We start from the raw sequence: 19,092 nt of genomic DNA, 5'->3' as shown, positions 1-19,092 counted from the left end.
ATGGAGATACCTTATAAAATATATTTATGCACCCTTCAACAGTATATCGAAATTCCGTTGTGTGCGAGATAACAAAATAAAAACAGTATTTTAAAGTTAATATGTTGTAAGTAAGTATCTAATTTTATATCAATAAACTGGCTATCAAAATGCAAAAATGATGTTTAAACCGGTTTTAGTATCCTTAGATTGTATTGTAGGGTCAAACATACAAACATATTAACTCTTCAGCTTTATGGAAAGAGAAAAAATATGCAGCCATATCACCATTAGTACTTTTTTTTATAGTTCGATTCATCAGGCTTTTTGAATGAGTGTGAGTGTAAGTTATTTTTAGGTATTTCATTACATCTCATTTGTTATGTAAAGTAAACGTGTGTAATGGATCTCAGGTTATAAGGGTTCTAATCTAAAGGGATTTCTATGGCTTCTTTTAACCCCTCGTCAGTGTAAGCCGGTCACCATGGCGGTAGGCTTGCTGGTTTGTGCTGCCTGGTATTACACCATCTTAGCTGGTATGGTGAACTGTTTTAATTTAAAAACAAAAATGTAATATTTCTGTAAAACTTTTTTTATTCAGAAACTCTATCAATAATTCATCGATTGAACGAGTCCAATATAAAATTATTACGTATTTCAATCTTGTTTTAATTGTTTAACTTTTGTCAACACTTTTGGATGTTTATTTTCGTACGTGAAATGTTTAAAAGTGAAAGTTTATACTCTTGTTTGTACTGTTGCCAATTGGTAAAATATATTCAATTTATGTAAACAAGTATACAAGTGAACATTGAAAGTATGGGCTTGATAAACATTTCGTGGTTTTTATTGTAGGTACATAGATTAAAAGTGTTTATTTAAAATCTTATATTTCAGGTTTTTATATACTCTATTGTCCCGTTATGTATCTAATGTTTCTCAATCACATATGCTATAGAAAAGTGGTAGATGTACTTTTTGCATTATGGGAGCTGTTTCCAGTGGTAACGTATTCACGTTTACGTTTATACCATGATCAGTCTCATTACGAATTCACAGTAAATAGATAAGTGTTTCTTCAGGCCTTATTCCAGTGGTGCTGCAACACGGAACTTCATCATTATGGTGATTATGTGGACCCAAATGAAACTACAATCATTGTTATGAATCATCGTACAAGAGTGGACTGGAATTATGTTTGGATCGCTTTGTATCATGCAACACAGAAGCCATATAAAAATGTTGAGTGCATCTGCAAAGGGAAATTTATTGACAAACCTCCAGATGTTAAATCAGACATTTTAGACGTAATGGCTAGAGGGAAATCAAAGATTAAATTTGTTTTAAAAGACGAAATCAAATCTATTCCAGGAATGGGTGAGTTGAACAAATTATAAGGAATTTTTCGGAAGGGATCGTGGGTTCGATCCTAGAAATGACCATATTTTTTGGGAATCAATCTGTATACTAGTATAAAGTTAAATAGTTTACTGTATATCAGACAATATACAGTAAACTAGACAATATTTTAGTCTTCTGCTAAAATTAAAATGAATTTTAATAAATTATTTTTAATTTTAGACTTCTGTGAAACTTAACGAAAATATGTTGTTTACCTCTAAAATACTAAAATGACCCAACCTAATCTCATCTAAAATGTTCAAGACTTGTCATTTGCTTCATTACATTTGTTCCGCGGACTAGTAATTCATAATAAAAAAAAAACGCTTTATCCCGTTAAAATGAACCGCAGACCGGATTTTGCGTTTTTTGTAGTTATCTTTGGATATGACTTTGTGTGTAACCGGTTAAGAATTATTTTGTTTGGGCAAAGACCGGATCAACCAAAATAAATATCCGTTATTTCGTAATCTGTTTTAAAGCGGCAAACTTATGTTACGCGAATAGTTCCAAAGATAACGCTGCGGTGAAATCGCAGGTTGTCATCGAATAATAATACAGAATAAGTAAACACCAGGGTATATTATCGCCAGGGTATATAAAAAGAGTAGTAGTGTATAATAAAATAATGTTAACATTGTAAATAAATTGTACGTTGTCACGTGAATTTCTAGGAGGAAAGGAGCATCATATAAGTACTTATGTTTCTCCTAGAGTATGTTCATATAATTGACTACCTAGTCATTTAAGTGATTATACATTACTTATTGCGAGAGTTGTCTTGCTACTCGGTATATAATTATATAGATTATGCTATTAAGCAAACTGATTTCTCTAGAACCTGGAAATTTTCACGTAATCTTGTATAAGTAACATTACGTTATATCGGTGCGCTTAAGTACGTAGTAGGAATTTCAAAGCAGTATTTTCATTGGTTAGTAAAAATTCTCTGTCATGACTACGGTTTGCATGCATGCATGTGAAGCATGCCACAACACTAAAGTGAAGAACACGAACGCTCTGCTAAAACCGCTCTGTCACATAAACCGACACCATGAAGTTAGCAATAGTCAACATTTTAGTTCTTCTAAAAAAGGTTTGACAGTCTACTTTCAATAATTCAAACAATACCTTTTTTATATTTATAGTTTCGTTTTTTCTACAAACGTAGAATAAGGCGAAAGGATATCTTTTCAAAAAATTTTTGAAAAGATTTTTATCTTGTTACGCCAAAGAAGTATAACTTCTAACGTGTGTACATAAGTACACACACGTTTTTTGATATTTATTCTATAATACCCTATTGGCTTGGTTCTCAATGTCCTGAAGGATATGTTACATGTTTTCAGGTTGGATTATGCAATTAAACTACTTCCTCTACGTGAAGAGGAACTGGCAAGAGGATCAAGTGAACATGTCTCAGTTCGTGGATTACTACAAAAGGCTGCGATACCAGCAGCGCGTGGTGTTGTTTCCTGAAGGCACGGATTTAAGTGACGACAATAAACGGAAGAGTCAGAAATATGCACTTTCGAAAAAATTACCGGTTAGTATCCGGCTTATTTTATATAACTAAAACCTTACTGGCTTAGTAAAAGAAACACCTAGTGCCTACCCATATCGCTGCGTGTTTGCCCGATATAGTACGGGTAATATAATAGCGATGATAGCGTAGTGGTTAGGTCTCTTTCGGGGTGCGACGGAGTACATGCACCTCTGCCTTATCGAAGTTGTATATATGCGTTGCATGCCTGAGAGTTCTCCATAATGGCAAATGAATCAATTACACTTTATTGTTCACCATACAAAAAGCAATAACAAACACAATCAAAAGAAAGTAAAGGTACAATTTTGTACGTTTAAAAATATTTTTATGTATGTCGTTTATTATTGTTGTATGTATGAACAATATATATTATATGTGTAGTATTAGAATGTATAACGTGGAGATTCGTTTGCAATATTTTTATTTAGGTATATTTTTTTATTTCCGCAACAACCCGTTCCTTATCACAACTACTTTCGCCAAAGGGAGAGATCGCTTTAGCGATAAGACCGCCTTTGCACACCTAACCTAGTATTTTATTATTTTTTTTCTCTTTGTATTTTGTTTTTGTGTTTGCAATAAAGAATTTAATAAGAATAATAATAATACAATAGGCGGCCTTATCGCTTAAAAGCGATTTCTACCAGGCAACCTACAGAAACCTAGGACATGAATGTCCTTAAAGGCGAGTGTCTACTAATCCAGCGTGATGGATTACGTTCTAAATCCTTCTGATTCTGGGAGGATACACGTGCCCTGTATTGGGCAGGTAATGAGTTGATAATGATGATGATGTTGAAGTTCTTAAAGGCGGAAGAAGTCTACCAATGCCACCGGGAGGGCTAACTAACCTGTTAGGGGTAACAGGTTAGTTAGCCCGCTACCATCTGAGATTGCATCATCATTTATTTATTTATTTATTTATAATGGACAACCAGTACATACGTTACAGTACAGCAGATACATTAAAACTTGCTTTTTTTTTTGCAATGAGTCACATGTTAATGTTCAACTATTTACAGGTTATCACAGCATGCATTAAAATGTTAAAAAAGTCATTCTTATAAATTATTCACTATTAATTATTAGTCAGTTAATATAAACCTTTAAAAGTATAAATATTTAAAGCTAAATTACAATAAAAAATTTAACTTAATCAATTATTAGGAGACAAAACAAAACAAAAATGAATTAAATCGGATTAAAGTAATTAATATTGATGTCTTTAAAATAATAAATAAAATTAAACTTAAACTTAACAAACTAAAATGTAAGTCAGGTTAATTAGTAGAACAAATATCAATAACTTTTCCTCTAAATTCAATGTAACTGTCATGAAAAATGTCTAAGTCATTAAGCTTAATCACACACTTATTATAGCAATCCGAGATACGAGGTATAGGGGACAATTTTCCTACAACAGGCTCGCATCGCTGTTGAAAAATATATCGGTAATATTATTAATAAAAATATTGAAAAAAAGAGGTCCTAAATTTGATCCTTGAGGAACTCCAGACTGAGCTATAAACTCATTCGATTGATATCCCTCAATAACCACCATTGACTTTCTATTTGAAAGATAAGACATACTCCACATTAACAACGAATCAGAGATACCGTGCGCATGGAGCTTGTTGAGTAACAATCGATGGTTAACTTTGTCAAAAGCGACCATTTACGACCAAGTGCGATTCCAGTGAACGTTTAACTTTGTAATTAAAAAACTTTCTTACACCACATCAAGGACCGTGCCGTTATAAGAACCTTCGAACTGTAAAATGATAATCTTAATTGTGATCGTAAGCGGTGTGTTGACGGCAGATCTGAAAACAGTGGTCACTACCCTTAGTCTGCCCACGGGTGTCGTACGAGGTGACGAAGGAAATATTACACAGAGTGAGCAGTAGCCTCTCCTGTGCTTTGATTAAGGGCTGATGAATAAGGGAAAACCATTCCGTTGTCTTCTCGCCTTTAGTCCAGCATTGGACAGTACTAGAGCTATTTGTGACATCCCGGGAAGTACTAACGTTATACTTATTTCTGCCGCCAAGCAGTGCTGTGTTCCGGTCTCAAGGGCATAGTTACTAGTGTAATTAGAGAACAGTGAGGCTATACAACTACGGTGTAGGTTGATGGATACAGGATTGCAATTTATTTTTACGTGTTCCTTGAAATCCCTGCGAAATGTTGCTCTGTTTATGGGCGAAGGTTAACCAAATAACAAAAACTGTTATTGGATATTGATAATAAAACATCGAAGCTTATAATAGATAGTTGTGGACCATTTAGGTAGATGCTTTTTACTACTTGCAGAATTACGAATACGTGCTGCATCCGCGTACAACTGGGTGGGCGGTGCTTTGTTCTCGTATGAGGAGTGCTGGCCTGGTTTCGGTTTATGATGTCACAGTGGCTTACGACACACCAGCTCAAACCGAACTGGACTTATTGAGAGGAAATTTGCCTAAACACGTGCATTTCCATTTCAAACGGTACGTTCTAATTCTTTGAAATTTTCCAGTTTGGTCGTTATGAAGAAATGTGGCATCACGTCGGAATAGTTATACAGTGTTTTACGATTTCACATTTGATAGATGCTGTCAGTTGAAATGGGTCAAAATGCTGCACAGCCGTTCCAACGTTATGCCACGATTAAAAAGTTAGTTTATGTCTCAATATGTGTCTATGCCCCGTGGCTTCATCTAATGGTTCTAGTAGTATGTTCGTGATTATTCTACTGGTGACGGAGTTAGGAAATTCCCGGGAATAAATCTGTTTGGTGGCTCCTCTGGTGTGCTTATTCATTGGCGGGTTTATCACATATCATTATAACAGTTGACCACTTGCACAGTGTGCCCGCTATTTATAAAAATATAAAAAATAAAAATTGCATGAGCACGTAATTGAACAGAAGTTACTTTTGGAAAATTTTATTTTGATTATTAAGACAACAAAAATAAACTTAAAAAGAAGGAGACAAAGCCTTATCGCTTAGTAGCGATCTCTTCCAGGCAACCTTAGGATTAGGAAAACCAAGGGAAACCGATTGGTGGGGTGTATTTTAGCCTATGACAGTCACACATATTGTAGTTTTCTATTCGTAAGAGAATTGTAAAACTTAATCCATTAGTTAGAGTGATTACCTACCCCCTACAATCTCACAAACTTTACCTTCTTATAATACTAATATAGATAATAAAGTTTGGTCAAGCCGTAAGGAAATATGTTTCCTTGATTTATTCTTCGATCTTTTTAGCTGAAGTTTTGAACGTGGAACCTTTTCTGCTAAACTACAAACTATTATTATAAGGCTTTTAATGTAACCATGGTAATTAAACTGCTCTTATAAATATAATCGATGTCTGACCTTTGATATGGTGTACGACGATTTCTACGTAATAATAAAAGTTGTTTTCCTTCATCGCAAAGCTCGATATGAATTATATGAAATAGACATTTTAAATAAATTAAATTTCTTGCAGATTGTGTTAGTTTATTGTAGTGCCAAGCGTTATTGTCAGTTTTCTGTACAATGAAGCCGGTGGTTTTAAATTTACTCAAGTAGTTGAAAAATTAATTTAAATTCAATCATTTCAAGAAGGCCTACTTTATATAAACACAACAAGTTATTTACTGACTCTACCACTACTTTGGAAAGCAGATTCTACAGGGAAGAAACAGGGAAGAAATCAGCAGTTGCTTTTTTCTAACAGCACAATAGTTTTTATCTCATTACTATATCATTTTTTCAATTTCATTTATTGCAAGGTACCTCTACCATATTGTAGCATCAATCGGCATTTAGTAAAAGTTTAAAAATATTAAAAATTAGTTGAAGCCTTGTGAAGTACTACCAATTGTGATAAAACCAGTTGCATGAACTAAAAATTTCAATGTCAGTGCATAATTTACGCACATCTTGAGTTGATAATAAAAACCGAAAACAAGACAAACACTTTGTTATTGTAGAATTAGATATTTGATGCGTTCTTATCCTTTTAAAATTAATTCCCTTCCAATGCTTTGCTTGGCAATATTTAAGTGTTATTTGAAAGACTACAATCTGTCTTTGCATGATGTTTGCGGACTTTCAATGTGTCTGACAAGTCAAAACCATTAAAACTGTCCGGCTATTGACGTTAAATTTCACCAAGTAACATATAAATTAGGGAAAGTATAATTTAATTTATTAAAGTTTAGCAGCCGGGTGTCTAGCAGGGGGTAGCAACTGTTATAAGCGTCTGGCAAAGGAATACGAGATTTCTAAAGATATCCCTTGCTAACTTAACTTTCACGGATTTGAGGTACCTACTATTTTACATACCTATACTAACTGTTTTCTGCCCAAATACCAACAACCCAAACTCTTTAGTCCCTGGTCGTTTTTACCTGTATCGGGGCTTAGCTTTTATAAAATATTGAGGTGACCATCGTGGGCCCTCAGGCTAAATATCAATGGTTGCCTGGAGGAGATTGCTTGCAGCAATGAGACTGCCTTTGCATGCCTACAATTTTTTATTTGCTTTTGCATATTTGAATTTGTTCCTATGCAGTAAAGTATTTTTAGATCTTTCTCCATAATGGTAATAATACTGGATCCTTACTTACCGTCCACGTTCCATCGTCTTTATTCTCAGTACCATTCGAGGTACAAAATAACTATACCCGCATCAGAGCAGCTTTGTATTTCTATAATATTTTTGTAATTTTTATAATTTTTTTATTCTCTTAAGCCGTTTCTTTTATGAAAAAGAAACTTCGTGACAAGCCCAATCCGCTAGAACCAGGCAAATCGGTACAGTAAATTTTATAATTTCTTCAACTGAAATAGATCTTTTTCAGTTCCGACATCGAAAAATACGCACAACGCACAATTGCTAACTGAAAAATCGCCATTGTAAAGGCAACAACTCATGCGTACCGTGTTTTCGCGGATTAATTAAAGTTGAGTTTAAACTAAATATCAGTACAATTTTAATAAAAGCTCACTGCGGCATCGTTATGGGCGTTAACGTTTGCGTCATGTTTCGGTACATGCTGTCGTTTCGTTTGAATTGACTCTAGACAATCGTGATTATTTTTGTAATTTTATACACGATTTACGCATAAGTGACTGAGCTTGCGTGGATTTTCGTCGCAGGCTCATAAGTTTTATATTTGAGGTTCTTATTCACAGGCGAGTTCGTGTGCCATACCAGTAACGACAATCTTCATAATGCAAATTAAATTGCATATCTCGAAGTTTAAATTTGAAAACCTAAGCATAAATTGTTACAGACACCCTATCGAGGATTTACCCTGTGAAGAGGATGAATTAAGAATTTGGCTTCAAGATCGATGGAAGGAGAAAAATATTAGCCTTGAGAGATTTCACAGAGAGGGTTATTATTTTATTATTTAAAAAAAACTTTAAGTCTTTTAGTTTCCTGTTATAAAGTTTAAAAACTTGCTTAGAAAACAAAAAATTAAAAGATTTATTTAAGTATATTTACTTACTGTTAATTCTTACTCCACTGCGCCCACTGGTGCGTGAAGCCGGTGGGTGCACAAGTCTTTGCTAATGTCTGATTTCAGGTACTTTCATTGATTTCGTGTCGAAGAACCCTCCTAAGAAGAATGAATCCAAATCGCTGCATATGGCAAAATTAGCGTTTATTTTCTGGACAATTATTGATATTTCATTTCTTTACTTTATTTTATTCAGTGTTTTATTTAAGTTTTGGGTTATTTATCATACCTTGCTTTTCCTTTTTGTAACGAAATATTTTGGCGGCTTTCATAATATTCAATATAGAATCTTGGATAAGGTAAATTTTTATGAAAAGCTTTTTTGAATCTTTTTAATAGATACTGTTCTGAAGATACATAGAATACTATAGAAAACTCGTCCAATTTTATACTTATTTCTAATGCAGCAGATAAAAAAGACAGTTTTCGTAAAATTACTTTATTCATATTAAGACGCATATGGTACGCAGGTTTTTCATGACTTAAATTGTGTGGTTTAATAGTATTTATTACGTTATATTTTATTGCCTACACAATAGTTCATACGTAAATACTAGTATAATAAACAGTAAACTGTACCTACTATAAAACAAAAAAAAGATAAGCGAGTTTTATTTTAAATATCTTTATAATTTCAGATAGTAAACTTTAGGTGCAGAGCATGGGTCAAGTTATGTGAAACATTGATAGGATTTGTGACAAAATAATTAATTTATTACTCATGTGTTAATCTTTCTACTTCTTAGCTTTTCTGTTTGTTGAACAGTATTAAGTAGAACAGAATCTTTAGTTTCTGGTAAGAAATAACATAAAGAAGCTGCAATAAAAGCCAATACACAAAATATTGTAATAGATACCCACTCTATTCCTATATTGACTACAAAAGGCGCTGTGAAACTTCCAAATCTAGCAAAAACAGAAACGAATCCCATTGCTGAATTTCTTATTATAGTTGGGAATATTTCAGAAGTAAATAGGTAAATTTGCATGAATGCTGTATAAGCTCCTAGTTGACCGATAATAGCAAATACCAATTCAACAGTATCCATATTCTTTGGTATAAATATGAATACAAACAGCGATCCGCTAGCCACCATAAAACTTGTTAGGACACCTACTTTTCTTTTTAAGTACAAGGAAGCTATTACAACGAGGAACAATCCTGGAACGAGGCTCACTGCCGAAAGCATTACGTTAAGAAAAAGATTGCCTTGCAGTTTACCAATATACTGATTAATACCAAAAAAGGTAAAGGCACAGCAGGTCCACACATATGCTGTGAGCAGTGCATACGTTCTAATTTTTGGTGTTCTGAACAGGTCTAAGTAGGATCCAAATTGTTCTCGATCGTTACTTTGAGCTTCTCCTTGAACTTTTTCAACAACGGCCCTTATGTTTTCGATTGGCCGTTTATTCCTGGAATTAAAATTTTATTTATTTTTCGATTTGTTACTTTCTAATGCAACAAACATCTTCGTACAGGTATAAACTTACTTTTTCGCTATGTAAGTCAAAACTTCTATGGCTTTTTCTTTTTTTCCCGTAGTTATTAACCATCTAGGAGATTCTGGTACTAGGTAATAATACAAAAGGACAAATGACCAGGGCAGGGATGTAGCCAGTTGGAGATATCTCCATTCTCGCACGAAGTAAGCTATGATGGGGAGAGAGAGGTAAGACGAAATATATGATATCTCAACTAATGCTGTTATATATGGCCTAAAAGATGTTCCGCTAAGTTCAATCAAAAATACGTAGCAACAGAGCATTGTTCCTCCTAGAGCCGTACCGATTAAGAATCGAAATACCACAAACATCCAAAACTTAGGCACAGCAGCTGACAATGCAGTAAATAATACTTCGCAAAAGAGTGCAAGTAAACAGGCAGTTTTACGACCATATCTGTAAATGAGAAAATTAATCGATTAAAAAAAATGATAGAATACTCAAATGAGAAAAATTTATAGTATTCATTCTAGATAAATGTTTTTATATTTATTACCTTAGAGATATAAAATAATATCTACAAATGATTATTTTAATAATATGCGATGCATACCTACTAACTTAGATGAGGATTTATGAATTAGTTTCTCGGGGACGTACCTACCTGTCAGATACGTGTCCATAGAATATGCTGCCTCCAAGAATTCCAGCATGTAACATTGATTGAGCTAAACTAGCCAGTTGACGATTTTCACATATCAGATCCCAATTAGTTGTCACCGAACTCTCGATAAAAGTTTGATCATATTGCGGATTTTTACATGGGCAATGATTACTAATATTAAATGCTGCTTCATCCATACACACAAATTCTGAATTTGGTAATATGAAAACTACGTTAACCAGTTGATATTCAGCTGGGAATCTCCCTATTGTCATTAAAAAAAAAATCCATGTCTGATATCTTCCAAAACGGCCAATAACAGTTTCTATAGCATCTTCGGTTTCTGGCATTGTCTTTTCCTGAAAATATAAAAAACGTATCTAATTACGATTGAAACGCTTTATTTTCATTTTTCTATACTAAAGTCAAACATTTTTAGCTTCAGTCGGGAAATATAAGAGAGATGCATCTACTTGGTGAATATTGAAGAAACTTTTAACTAATTTAATGCGTATTCTATCGCAGTTTAAATATAATGTTTATTTATTTTATGTACAATAAGTAGTCCCTATAGTTACCTACTAGTTGGAAAAAAATAAAGCATAACCGATATCTTTAAATTTTCACAAAAAACAAATAGCTACTTGTTTTATTGATTTACACACATAAGTTTCCAAATTTCTTCACTATATCACTATTGTCTCAATATTATTTGCGTCTGATATTTTTTTTTTTTTTCAAGTGGTTGGTTACAAGAGTTACAGTTTTTAATTTATCTGTCTCATTTCAACTGATAGATATATATAATATGACCGAGTCGAAAACCACAATTAAAACTTCGCTCAAATGTATGGTTAACCAATAATCAAATACATATTAGGTATCTATCATTCATTGAGTTTTACCTTGACTAAAACGCATTCGAAGATTCTTATTGTTTCATCATCCGTTTCAACTATTTTACTCATTGTTTAGAAGGATCCTCGAAGGATTTCGAGTCATGGGCTTATAGAAGTAATTGTAACTTAAGAATATGGACTAAAGACGCTGGCGCAATTATTTACTTCAAGATTGCTAAGCTGAGTTTGTGATTAGGTTGGTCTAAGTGAGTAAGTTTGCATACTTCTTAAGTAACCTCTCGTTAACCAATTTATATAGTAACTGGTTTTTATTAATGTTTTCATTTTCTCTCCTCTTTTAAAATAAAGTTTAGGTACAGGTTAGGTAACAGGTAAAGCAGAAATTCAAAAGACAGTCTTAACGATCAATAGCGATCTTTGTCAAGTAACTTTTATGGGAATAAATGTCTTTAAATGTAACTTAAGGACAGGGAAAACAAGAAAAAACTGAATTTTGCGGTATAATTTAAGTCTTACCTACTATTTCTGCTTACGAATATTTACATATTAATACAAAAACTAGATTACACATACAAAATAAGCACAATAAATGTATAAATATTTAAACTTACTATAATATTTAAATATGAGTTTTTCGTTTTATATGCACATCGCACCGCTTATTTCTAACTAAGTAGGTAGGTACCTCTTTGAGCCGACCGACACTAGTCTTTCCCAGTTATAGAGAAAACGTAGCCGAGATAACGAAACCAAGATTTCGATACGTACCAGGGAATTAGGATTAAAAACGCAATCGGCAACGAACTGAAAATTAGATCTATATTTTTCTAATTAAGATTATACCACGACATATGTTCTGAGCTTCGCAAATGGTTAAATGAGTAACAATTAAATTATTTACTTACCTAGGTTCATAGAATTTTTAGAACAATGTATTTTAATTTAAACTCAACCAACCACACCAACCCACACTGTTATCACTTGTAAACAATAGGTACCTACCTACCTACCTAGGTGCTATATTCGTTTTATCATTTCCAGTTTCACATTTTATAGGTTGGACACGAGTATTTACTGGTTCTATCACCTATACAATTAGTGAATGTAAACATTTGTAACTGTTTTATAGGTACTGCTTATGATGAAATTATGCTCTGGTAGATACCAGATTATAGAAATAAAATATTAGATAAACTTATCAATCTGAAAACAAAAACATAAAATTTAGGTACGCATATCAAAGAACCGCGTTGACCTAATACGTTGCTTAGCGCTCGAAGACAATATAAATCAATCTAATCCAATCTTTAGTAGTCAGATTAAATTTAGTTTTTCTATCGTCCTCTATTTAGAGGGAAGAGTAGGAAAAGGATAGCAGGTATCTTCGGCAATGGCAATGGTTATTACAGAGTTGATATTGCAAGTTGGTAGGCCTTTATTCTTGAAACGTATTATTTAAGTGCCGCATGCATTTTTTAAATGATAGAATCAAATTATTAGATTACTTAAACCACTAATTACTGTTAGTTAGCTGATTCCCTGCCAAATAAAAGCAATCATATATTTATCACAGCAACTGCGTTCCTACCCATAAACCGATTACATACATAGGTATTTCTTATGTTATGAGGTATATTTTGTAACAGGTATACTATCCTATAATATCTTGTTCAACTAAAAATCTACTAAACTCATAAAAAAAATTCAATTCTTGGGTTTTGATTTTTCCGTTTGTTGGATTGTATTTAGGAGTACTACGTCTTTAGTTTCAGGTAAGAAAAAAAATAAAGAAGCAGCCATAAGAGCTAACGAGCTGAATATCACTAAAGATATCCATTCAACTCCAATATTGACAACGAAAGGTGCAATAAACCCTCCAAACCTAGCAAATACTGAAGTGAATCCCATCGCAGAGTTTCTGATCACAGTTGGAAATATTTCAGTAGAGTACAGAAATATTTGACAAAAAGCTGTATAAGCACCTATTTGTCCAATTATGGCAAATGCTAACTCTAGATATTTCATACTGCTTGGTATTAATATGAATACTAGTAGAGCTACTCCTGCTAAGACAAAACTAGTAACGATGGTTACCCTCCTTTTAAGATACACACAACCAACTACGATAAGAAATAGTCCAGGTACCAGACTAGCCGCCGAAAGCATTATATTTAGATAAAGGTTGCCCTGCAGTCGACCAATATACTGATTAATCCCAAAAAATGTGTGTGCACAGCACAACCATACGAGAGCTAATACTAATGTGTATAATCTTATTTTTGGTGTTTTAAACAGGCTTAAATAAGACCCTTGCTCTGGCCCACAGTGAGTAATGGCTTCTGCATGTATTTTTCCTACAATATCTCGTATATTATCAGTTGGTCGCCCGTTTCTGAAAAGAAGATAAAATAATTCGGATAAAATTAAAATATAAACTCTTATAAACTTCTGCAGAATCTAATAACTTTTCTTTTGGTCTGAGTGTTTCAATTTAAGCTACTGTTTAAGAATTGCTCTCAATATATGCTTATGTTCAAAGCTATAAACAATGATAAGGTTTGAAAAAAAGAGCCCATAGCCAGAACAGCTACTGAAAAGAACAGGTCTATCTCAAAACATGCTAGTGCCTAACATAATGAAGTCAATTGGTCTAAAAACGAGACACTTGCTAGAGCAACCATTTGAATGGTTTCAGCATTTGACTAAGGTTTTTTTAGTTTTATCAGGATTACTCTTGTTCTTAAGTTCAAGTCAAAAATACCAGTGGAAGTAATATTTGTACCAGAGTCTCTAAAATCGCAATCGGCACATCAGATAGTCATTAAACACAACTGAGAAAGTAATGGTTACTTTAAACAGCATTTTTATCGATCTATCCGTTGACATACACACATTAAAGTGTTTAATACTCATAAAAATAATCTTGAGTTGAATAGGAAAACCGAATATGCAGCTCTTCTTCACTTTACGTACCTTCGCGCAATTTTTGTTAAAACTTCGATAGCTTCCTCTGTTTTACCTCTTGTTATAAGCCATCTAGGCGATTCAGGTATTAATCTATAATAAAATATTACGAATATCCATGGTATCGATGTCGCCATTTGTAGTTGTCTCCAGGTTCGTAAAAAGTATGCTATTATAGGTAGTGTGAAATATGCAATAATATAAGATACTTCATTAAGGGATGTTATGTATGGCCTAAATGATTTTCCACTGAGCTCTACGAGAATTACGAAGCAGCACAGCATGGTACCTCCAACCGCTGTGCCGATAAAAAATCGTAGTGTAATAAACATCCACAATTTAAAAGCTGCAGCAGATAATCCTGCAAAAAGAACCTCTGAGAAAAGCGCCAGTGAACAAGCAAGTCGGCGACCGTACCTAGAAGAAATGTTTTCACAAAATTAGGTACTCTACATAATTTTAGCGAGTCATTTATGGGCAATGGCGTACGATTGTATAAAAAGTTTTAATATGAACTCAAAATTTAGCAGAGGGGAGATTCAAATCATATGATTTGAATCTCCAGTAAAGGAGGGTCTATGTTCAAAAAGGTTACTTCACCGTAGAGGATTATATATGTAACAGTAACGCTTGGATGGCTGCTATTTCAACACATTTCTAAATGGAAAAGTACCTACATAGTGAGTATTTATAAAAATGTTTTAATAGCTAGATTGAAATTATTATTATTTTTGTATAATTTACACGGTAATTTATATTAATAATTATAAACTTGGGTCATATATTATTTTTGTAACATCGTAACTATGTTTTGTTTTTAAAACTTAATTTATATGTGGTTAAACCAATTCATGTAATAATATAAATTAATAATGACAGATTTATATGACATTCAGAAAGTGTACAGTAGGTACCTACTTTGAAATAAAATATTTGATTTGACTTGATTTGATTAATATTATGGTAAACTTTTTAAACTTCGATTCGAAATTATTTTGGACGAGATTTAAGAGTGCAATACTAATAACCCTTGTAGGATTAACTTTGACGCCAAGGTAGAAAAAAGAAGGAACGATACGATGATTTCTTTTTCCATACACAAAGGGGTATATAGAGTCGCACATGGAAATATTTTTAAGATGTTTCAAATAAGTCACGTATATAGATGATGATATAGATGTTTATAGATGATGGTTTTCCACCATCAGATGGGGCATCGGCATTTTTCGTCAAATATAACTATTAACCGCAGTTGTCAAATCCTGTATAAAGAAGAGCCAACTGTCAAAAAGAACCTAAGATAATACGATAACTAGTGATGATAACCTGTCTGATACATGACCGTAGAATAAACTTCCTGCCAGAATACCAATTTGCATCATTGATTGCGCCAAACTTGCATAATAGCTCTTTTCACAGATCAGGTTCCATGTAGTCGTCACAGAATTCACAGTAAAAGTTTGATCATACATTGGATTTTCACAAGGACAATAATTAGTTAAGTTAGTAGCATTTTCATCCATACAGACATATTGGACGCTTGGTATTACGAACACAACATTAGTTAGTTGATAATCGGTAGGGGCTCTACCGACTGTTATTAAAAACCAAATCCATGTTTGGTACTTTCCGAAACGGCCTATGATATCTTCTATGGCATCGTCAGGTGACATCATTTACCTGTAACATTAAAACATGTAGTTACCACAAAAAGAAGAAAAATCAAAGAAAAAAAAATGGCTTAAAAGTTTAAAATGACAAATGATAATATTGCAAATATTAATACCATATATGGTGAAGTTACAGATGGGTCGAAATAGAAGAAAGATGGTGAAGTCAAAGTAGAAATCACTAAATACAATAGCAAAACAATGACAATAAACTTAAAATGTTTCAACCGAAATGCCGCAAGACTCACTCCACAAAATTTGGAGTATTTAACAATAAATACTGTTGGCTTCATAGGAAAGCTCAGAGTGACCCAGTGTGCGATGAGTAGCTAATAATATTCGGGACATCTTTACCTGATCAAATCAGAGATGAAGTGATTAGTAGAATAAATTGCTATGACAATACAAATATCACCCTCAAGCCCCAAAGTAAGCGTAGCTTTTGTTATGAGTGACACTGACGGCTATTTTCATGAATAATGTAAAATATTATCTATATACGTATGATATATAGATAAACACCCAGACAGCATTTAAGATAGAGAGGTACACTATGTAATCTCTTGGGCACGTGAATGAGTTATCCAAGTTTTTGATTAAACTTTTTTTGTTTGTAACTATTTACATTAATGGCATTAAAAAGAAGTAACTTGAAATTATTAACAGAAGATTCATGTTGGTCAAAATCTGTAAGTGCCAGGCAAAACAAAATCCTGTATTTAGTTAGAACTTGTCAGCTTATACCTTTTATGACACCGAAACTGGACTTTTATCCTTGGTTTTATTTGTGTTGTAAAATCGGAATTATTTCTACGAAATGAAATGTTTGTTTACTTTTATTGGGGTTAATGTTTTTTTGTAAAACAAAATAAAAATACAGGCCAGAGAAATAATAGCCATTAAGAAATTTTTGAATAAGAAATATATTTTTGAATAATAATATTGTAGGTATCAGCCATTTATTTATAAGGAAATGTGGACTAAGCAATTATGTCATAATCATATCTTACAAACTGTAACAAAATACTAAATGTTTAGGAGGACTAGTTTTAACAAAATACAGCACATTTTTTTCTTGGCCGTCACTTTCACTTTTTGGGCCAAGTTTGTATGAATCTTAGATTAATGTTATGTATCAATGTATCAATTCAACCAGTGTCATCATCAATAGCCTACATCAAACAGTCTGCTGCTGGACAAATGGCCTCTCCTATTGGAAGGGTTTGCCCGTTGGGCAGATGGGTTTGCGATCCCAGTGGATTGAAACCTGAAAGTAGCACAAGTGACGCTGCAGATCGGTCTCCGTTTTATTCCCTTAGTCACTTCGTATTACAGCCGCGAGAAGAGGAGCGATGGGTATAACTTATATAATATTATAAGTGGGCAAAATTTGGTGGTCTCTTACTCAATATTGGAGAGAGTTTTAGACCAAATACCCACAATGCTGCCCTAATTTTATTTGGCATGCGGTAAAGTACTGTTGCTGTTTGCTAAATAGTTTGACAGAGTTGAAGAACTTTATCGGAGAAGTTTCCGACATTTTGATCACATGTGCGCGGGCTAGGTTCCGACTTATCTCAAAATTAACTAAAACCAAAGGTGGATTTGATGTGTAGACTCCATAAAAAATATTCAGTAGGTACCTAGATAATTTTCATCAAAGAAAACTTGAATTATAATTAAAAATTATATACAAGTAACCAGGTTCACTTTTTCAGTAGGGCAAATCTTATTTCAGATCTTTATCAGCCCTAATCTTATCTTTATAAGTATTTTTCTCCTATATTTCTATAATAGAGTAATTGTCTGCCTTTGTTTCTATTCTGTCAGACGGTTCTACATATTTATCAGAAAAATTATCTATCGAATAGCGGTGACGTAGATATGTTAATAGATTTAATAATTATCAACGTATAAAACTAATGTACCTGTGATCACTATTGAGTCATATTTACAAGAGAGAGCTTTTTTCCAATGAGGATAGGTGGATTCAATAGGAAATTATCATCACTATCGCACTGCTGGGATCGGAACTATTAACTATATTATCCTATTCATAAGAAAGAGCTTTTAAACCTATTACACATTTCAAATGCGGAATGGTGGGCTTATCTAAGATACTTGAAACTCTTGCTACCCAGTGATAGTGATAATGAACAGGCTCGATACCTTAACATGCTCTGCAAGGCACGGAGAAAAATCAGGTAAATTCGGACATCTAATGCTGTATGATCGTATTTGTCTACACTCCTAGTAAAACTTTTTTAAGTAAATAAAATAATCGAGCTATCGGTATCGCTTTAGGCCATACTACTCTCCATTTAAGCAAATCATTAAATACGAATAGCCACTTACTTATGATTTTTCAATGTGATGATTTCATAGAAGCATTTTTCCTTAGCTTCTGTTCTTATTATTGACCTCTTATGTCCTTAAAAGATGTCTTCTCCTACAGAAACGTAATCATGATATGTTTATGCTACTTTAACGTAATAATCATAGCTGAATCTGATTACAACCGAATAATTTCTTATCTATACATCGTGTTTCTAATGTTAGCTGGACGGAACTGTACTATGCCGTAGCCGAAAAGCATAACCAGTTAGTTTACCTCTGACATTCAGCATCCTAACCTCCCGTAACGTTGGCATTACTTGTTGAATAGTTGTTTCTTGCATCTCTGCTGACTTCTTTATTTTGGTGATTATTTATTAGTAAATCATGCCAAAGAGGACTTAAAGCAGACGATGTTTCGTCCAATGTCACCTCGCTGAATTGAAAAGTTGGGAATAAGTAGTGGGTAATGCAAGGACAGCGCAGCTTCAACTGACTATCCAACGTAGAAGTTTTCGTTAAGTGCCGATTAAGGATATTGAGGTCTAGGTCAGAGAAACAGATACCTAAAGAATTCAAAAATCTAGAGATTTTTGAATTCTTTAGGTATTGTTGAATTGTTGGCCTTTCAAGTATTTAAAATATGCATAAAATTTCATTGAGCATACCGACAAATTTTACTACACCGGTTGCGAAGGTGTTTATATTTTATGTGGTTGT

At 33.4% G+C, this 19,092-nt stretch overlaps 3 protein-coding genes across 6 annotated transcripts; 1 reads left to right on the top strand and 2 right to left on the bottom strand.

The window, feature by feature from the left end:
* The first annotated feature begins 446 nt into the window (after positions 1 to 446).
* Positions 447 to 9,035, top strand: LOC120630039 (lysocardiolipin acyltransferase 1-like). 3 transcript variants are annotated; one of them, XM_039899164.1, is made up of 7 exons: positions 447 to 515; positions 877 to 983; positions 1,062 to 1,356; positions 2,730 to 2,926; positions 5,240 to 5,418; positions 8,204 to 8,307; positions 8,501 to 9,035. In XM_039899164.1, exons 1-7 carry the CDS (start codon positions 464 to 466, stop codon positions 8,758 to 8,760), a joined length of 1,194 nt encoding a protein of 397 aa, XP_039755098.1. In that variant the 5' UTR covers positions 447 to 463; the 3' UTR covers positions 8,761 to 9,035. The 3 variants fall into 3 exon arrangements, with proteins under 3 accessions (XP_039755098.1, XP_039755099.1, XP_039755101.1); XM_039899165.1 differs by having other exon boundaries at positions 489 to 549; XM_039899167.1 differs by lacking the exon at positions 447 to 515 and adding an exon at positions 708 to 796.
* LOC120630038 (solute carrier family 22 member 3-like) lies at positions 9,035 to 12,513 on the bottom strand. Of its 2 annotated transcripts, none has more exons than XM_039899162.1 (4): positions 12,173 to 12,513; positions 10,545 to 10,903; positions 9,929 to 10,336; positions 9,035 to 9,850 (listed from the first exon to the last, which is right to left on the bottom strand). In XM_039899162.1, the coding sequence occupies exons 2-4, from the start codon at positions 10,892 to 10,894 to the stop codon at positions 9,154 to 9,156; spliced, it is 1,455 nt and encodes a 484-aa protein (XP_039755096.1). In that variant the 5' UTR covers positions 10,895 to 10,903; positions 12,173 to 12,513; the 3' UTR covers positions 9,035 to 9,153. The 2 variants fall into 2 exon arrangements, with proteins under 2 accessions (XP_039755096.1, XP_039755097.1); XM_039899163.1 differs by having other exon boundaries at positions 12,310 to 12,513.
* A 536-nt stretch (positions 12,514 to 13,049) lies between these two features.
* On the bottom strand, positions 13,050 to 16,041 carry LOC120629930 (organic cation transporter protein-like). The gene is made up of 3 exons (XM_039899018.1): positions 15,695 to 16,041; positions 14,378 to 14,785; positions 13,050 to 13,796 (listed from the first exon to the last, which is right to left on the bottom strand). Exons 1-3 carry the CDS (start codon positions 16,039 to 16,041, stop codon positions 13,109 to 13,111), a joined length of 1,443 nt encoding a protein of 480 aa, XP_039754952.1. The 3' UTR covers positions 13,050 to 13,108.
* Between the last annotated feature and the right edge of the window lie 3,051 nt (positions 16,042 to 19,092).

This window comes from Pararge aegeria, chromosome 15 (genome assembly GCF_905163445.1).
Source record: "Pararge aegeria chromosome 15, ilParAegt1.1, whole genome shotgun sequence".
In the NCBI taxonomy this organism is placed as follows: Eukaryota; Metazoa; Arthropoda; class Insecta; order Lepidoptera; family Nymphalidae; genus Pararge; species Pararge aegeria.
Note: the sequence above shows the minus strand (reverse complement) of the source record. Positions and strands in the feature narration are given on the sequence as shown.

Excerpts from the sequence above, each read along its gene's own strand:
- LOC120630039 (XM_039899164.1), top strand. The coding sequence starts at position 464 with ATGGCGGTAGGCTTGCTGGTTTGTGCTGCCTGGTATTACACCATCTTA. Across the intron at positions 516-876 it reads GTATTACACCATCTTAGCTG|GTTTTTATATACTCTATTGT; the intron begins GTATGGTGAACT and ends CTTATATTTCAG. Across the intron at positions 8,308-8,500 it reads TGAGAGATTTCACAGAGAGG|GTACTTTCATTGATTTCGTG; the intron begins GTTATTATTTTA and ends GTCTGATTTCAG.
- LOC120630038 (XM_039899162.1), bottom strand. The coding sequence starts at position 10,894 with ATGCCAGAAACCGAAGATGCTATAGAAACTGTTATTGGCCGTTTTGGA. Across the intron at positions 10,337-10,544 it reads TATGGACACGTATCTGACAG|ATATGGTCGTAAAACTGCCT; the intron begins GTAGGTACGTCC and ends TCTCATTTACAG. Across the intron at positions 9,851-9,928 it reads TTGACTTACATAGCGAAAAA|GAATAAACGGCCAATCGAAA; the intron begins GTAAGTTTATAC and ends TTTTAATTCCAG.
- LOC120629930 (XM_039899018.1), bottom strand. The coding sequence starts at position 16,041 with ATGTCACCTGACGATGCCATAGAAGATATCATAGGCCGTTTCGGAAAG. Across the intron at positions 14,786-15,694 it reads TACGGTCATGTATCAGACAG|GTACGGTCGCCGACTTGCTT; the intron begins GTTATCATCACT and ends CATTTCTTCTAG. Across the intron at positions 13,797-14,377 it reads TTAACAAAAATTGCGCGAAG|AAACGGGCGACCAACTGATA; the intron begins GTACGTAAAGTG and ends TCTTCTTTTCAG.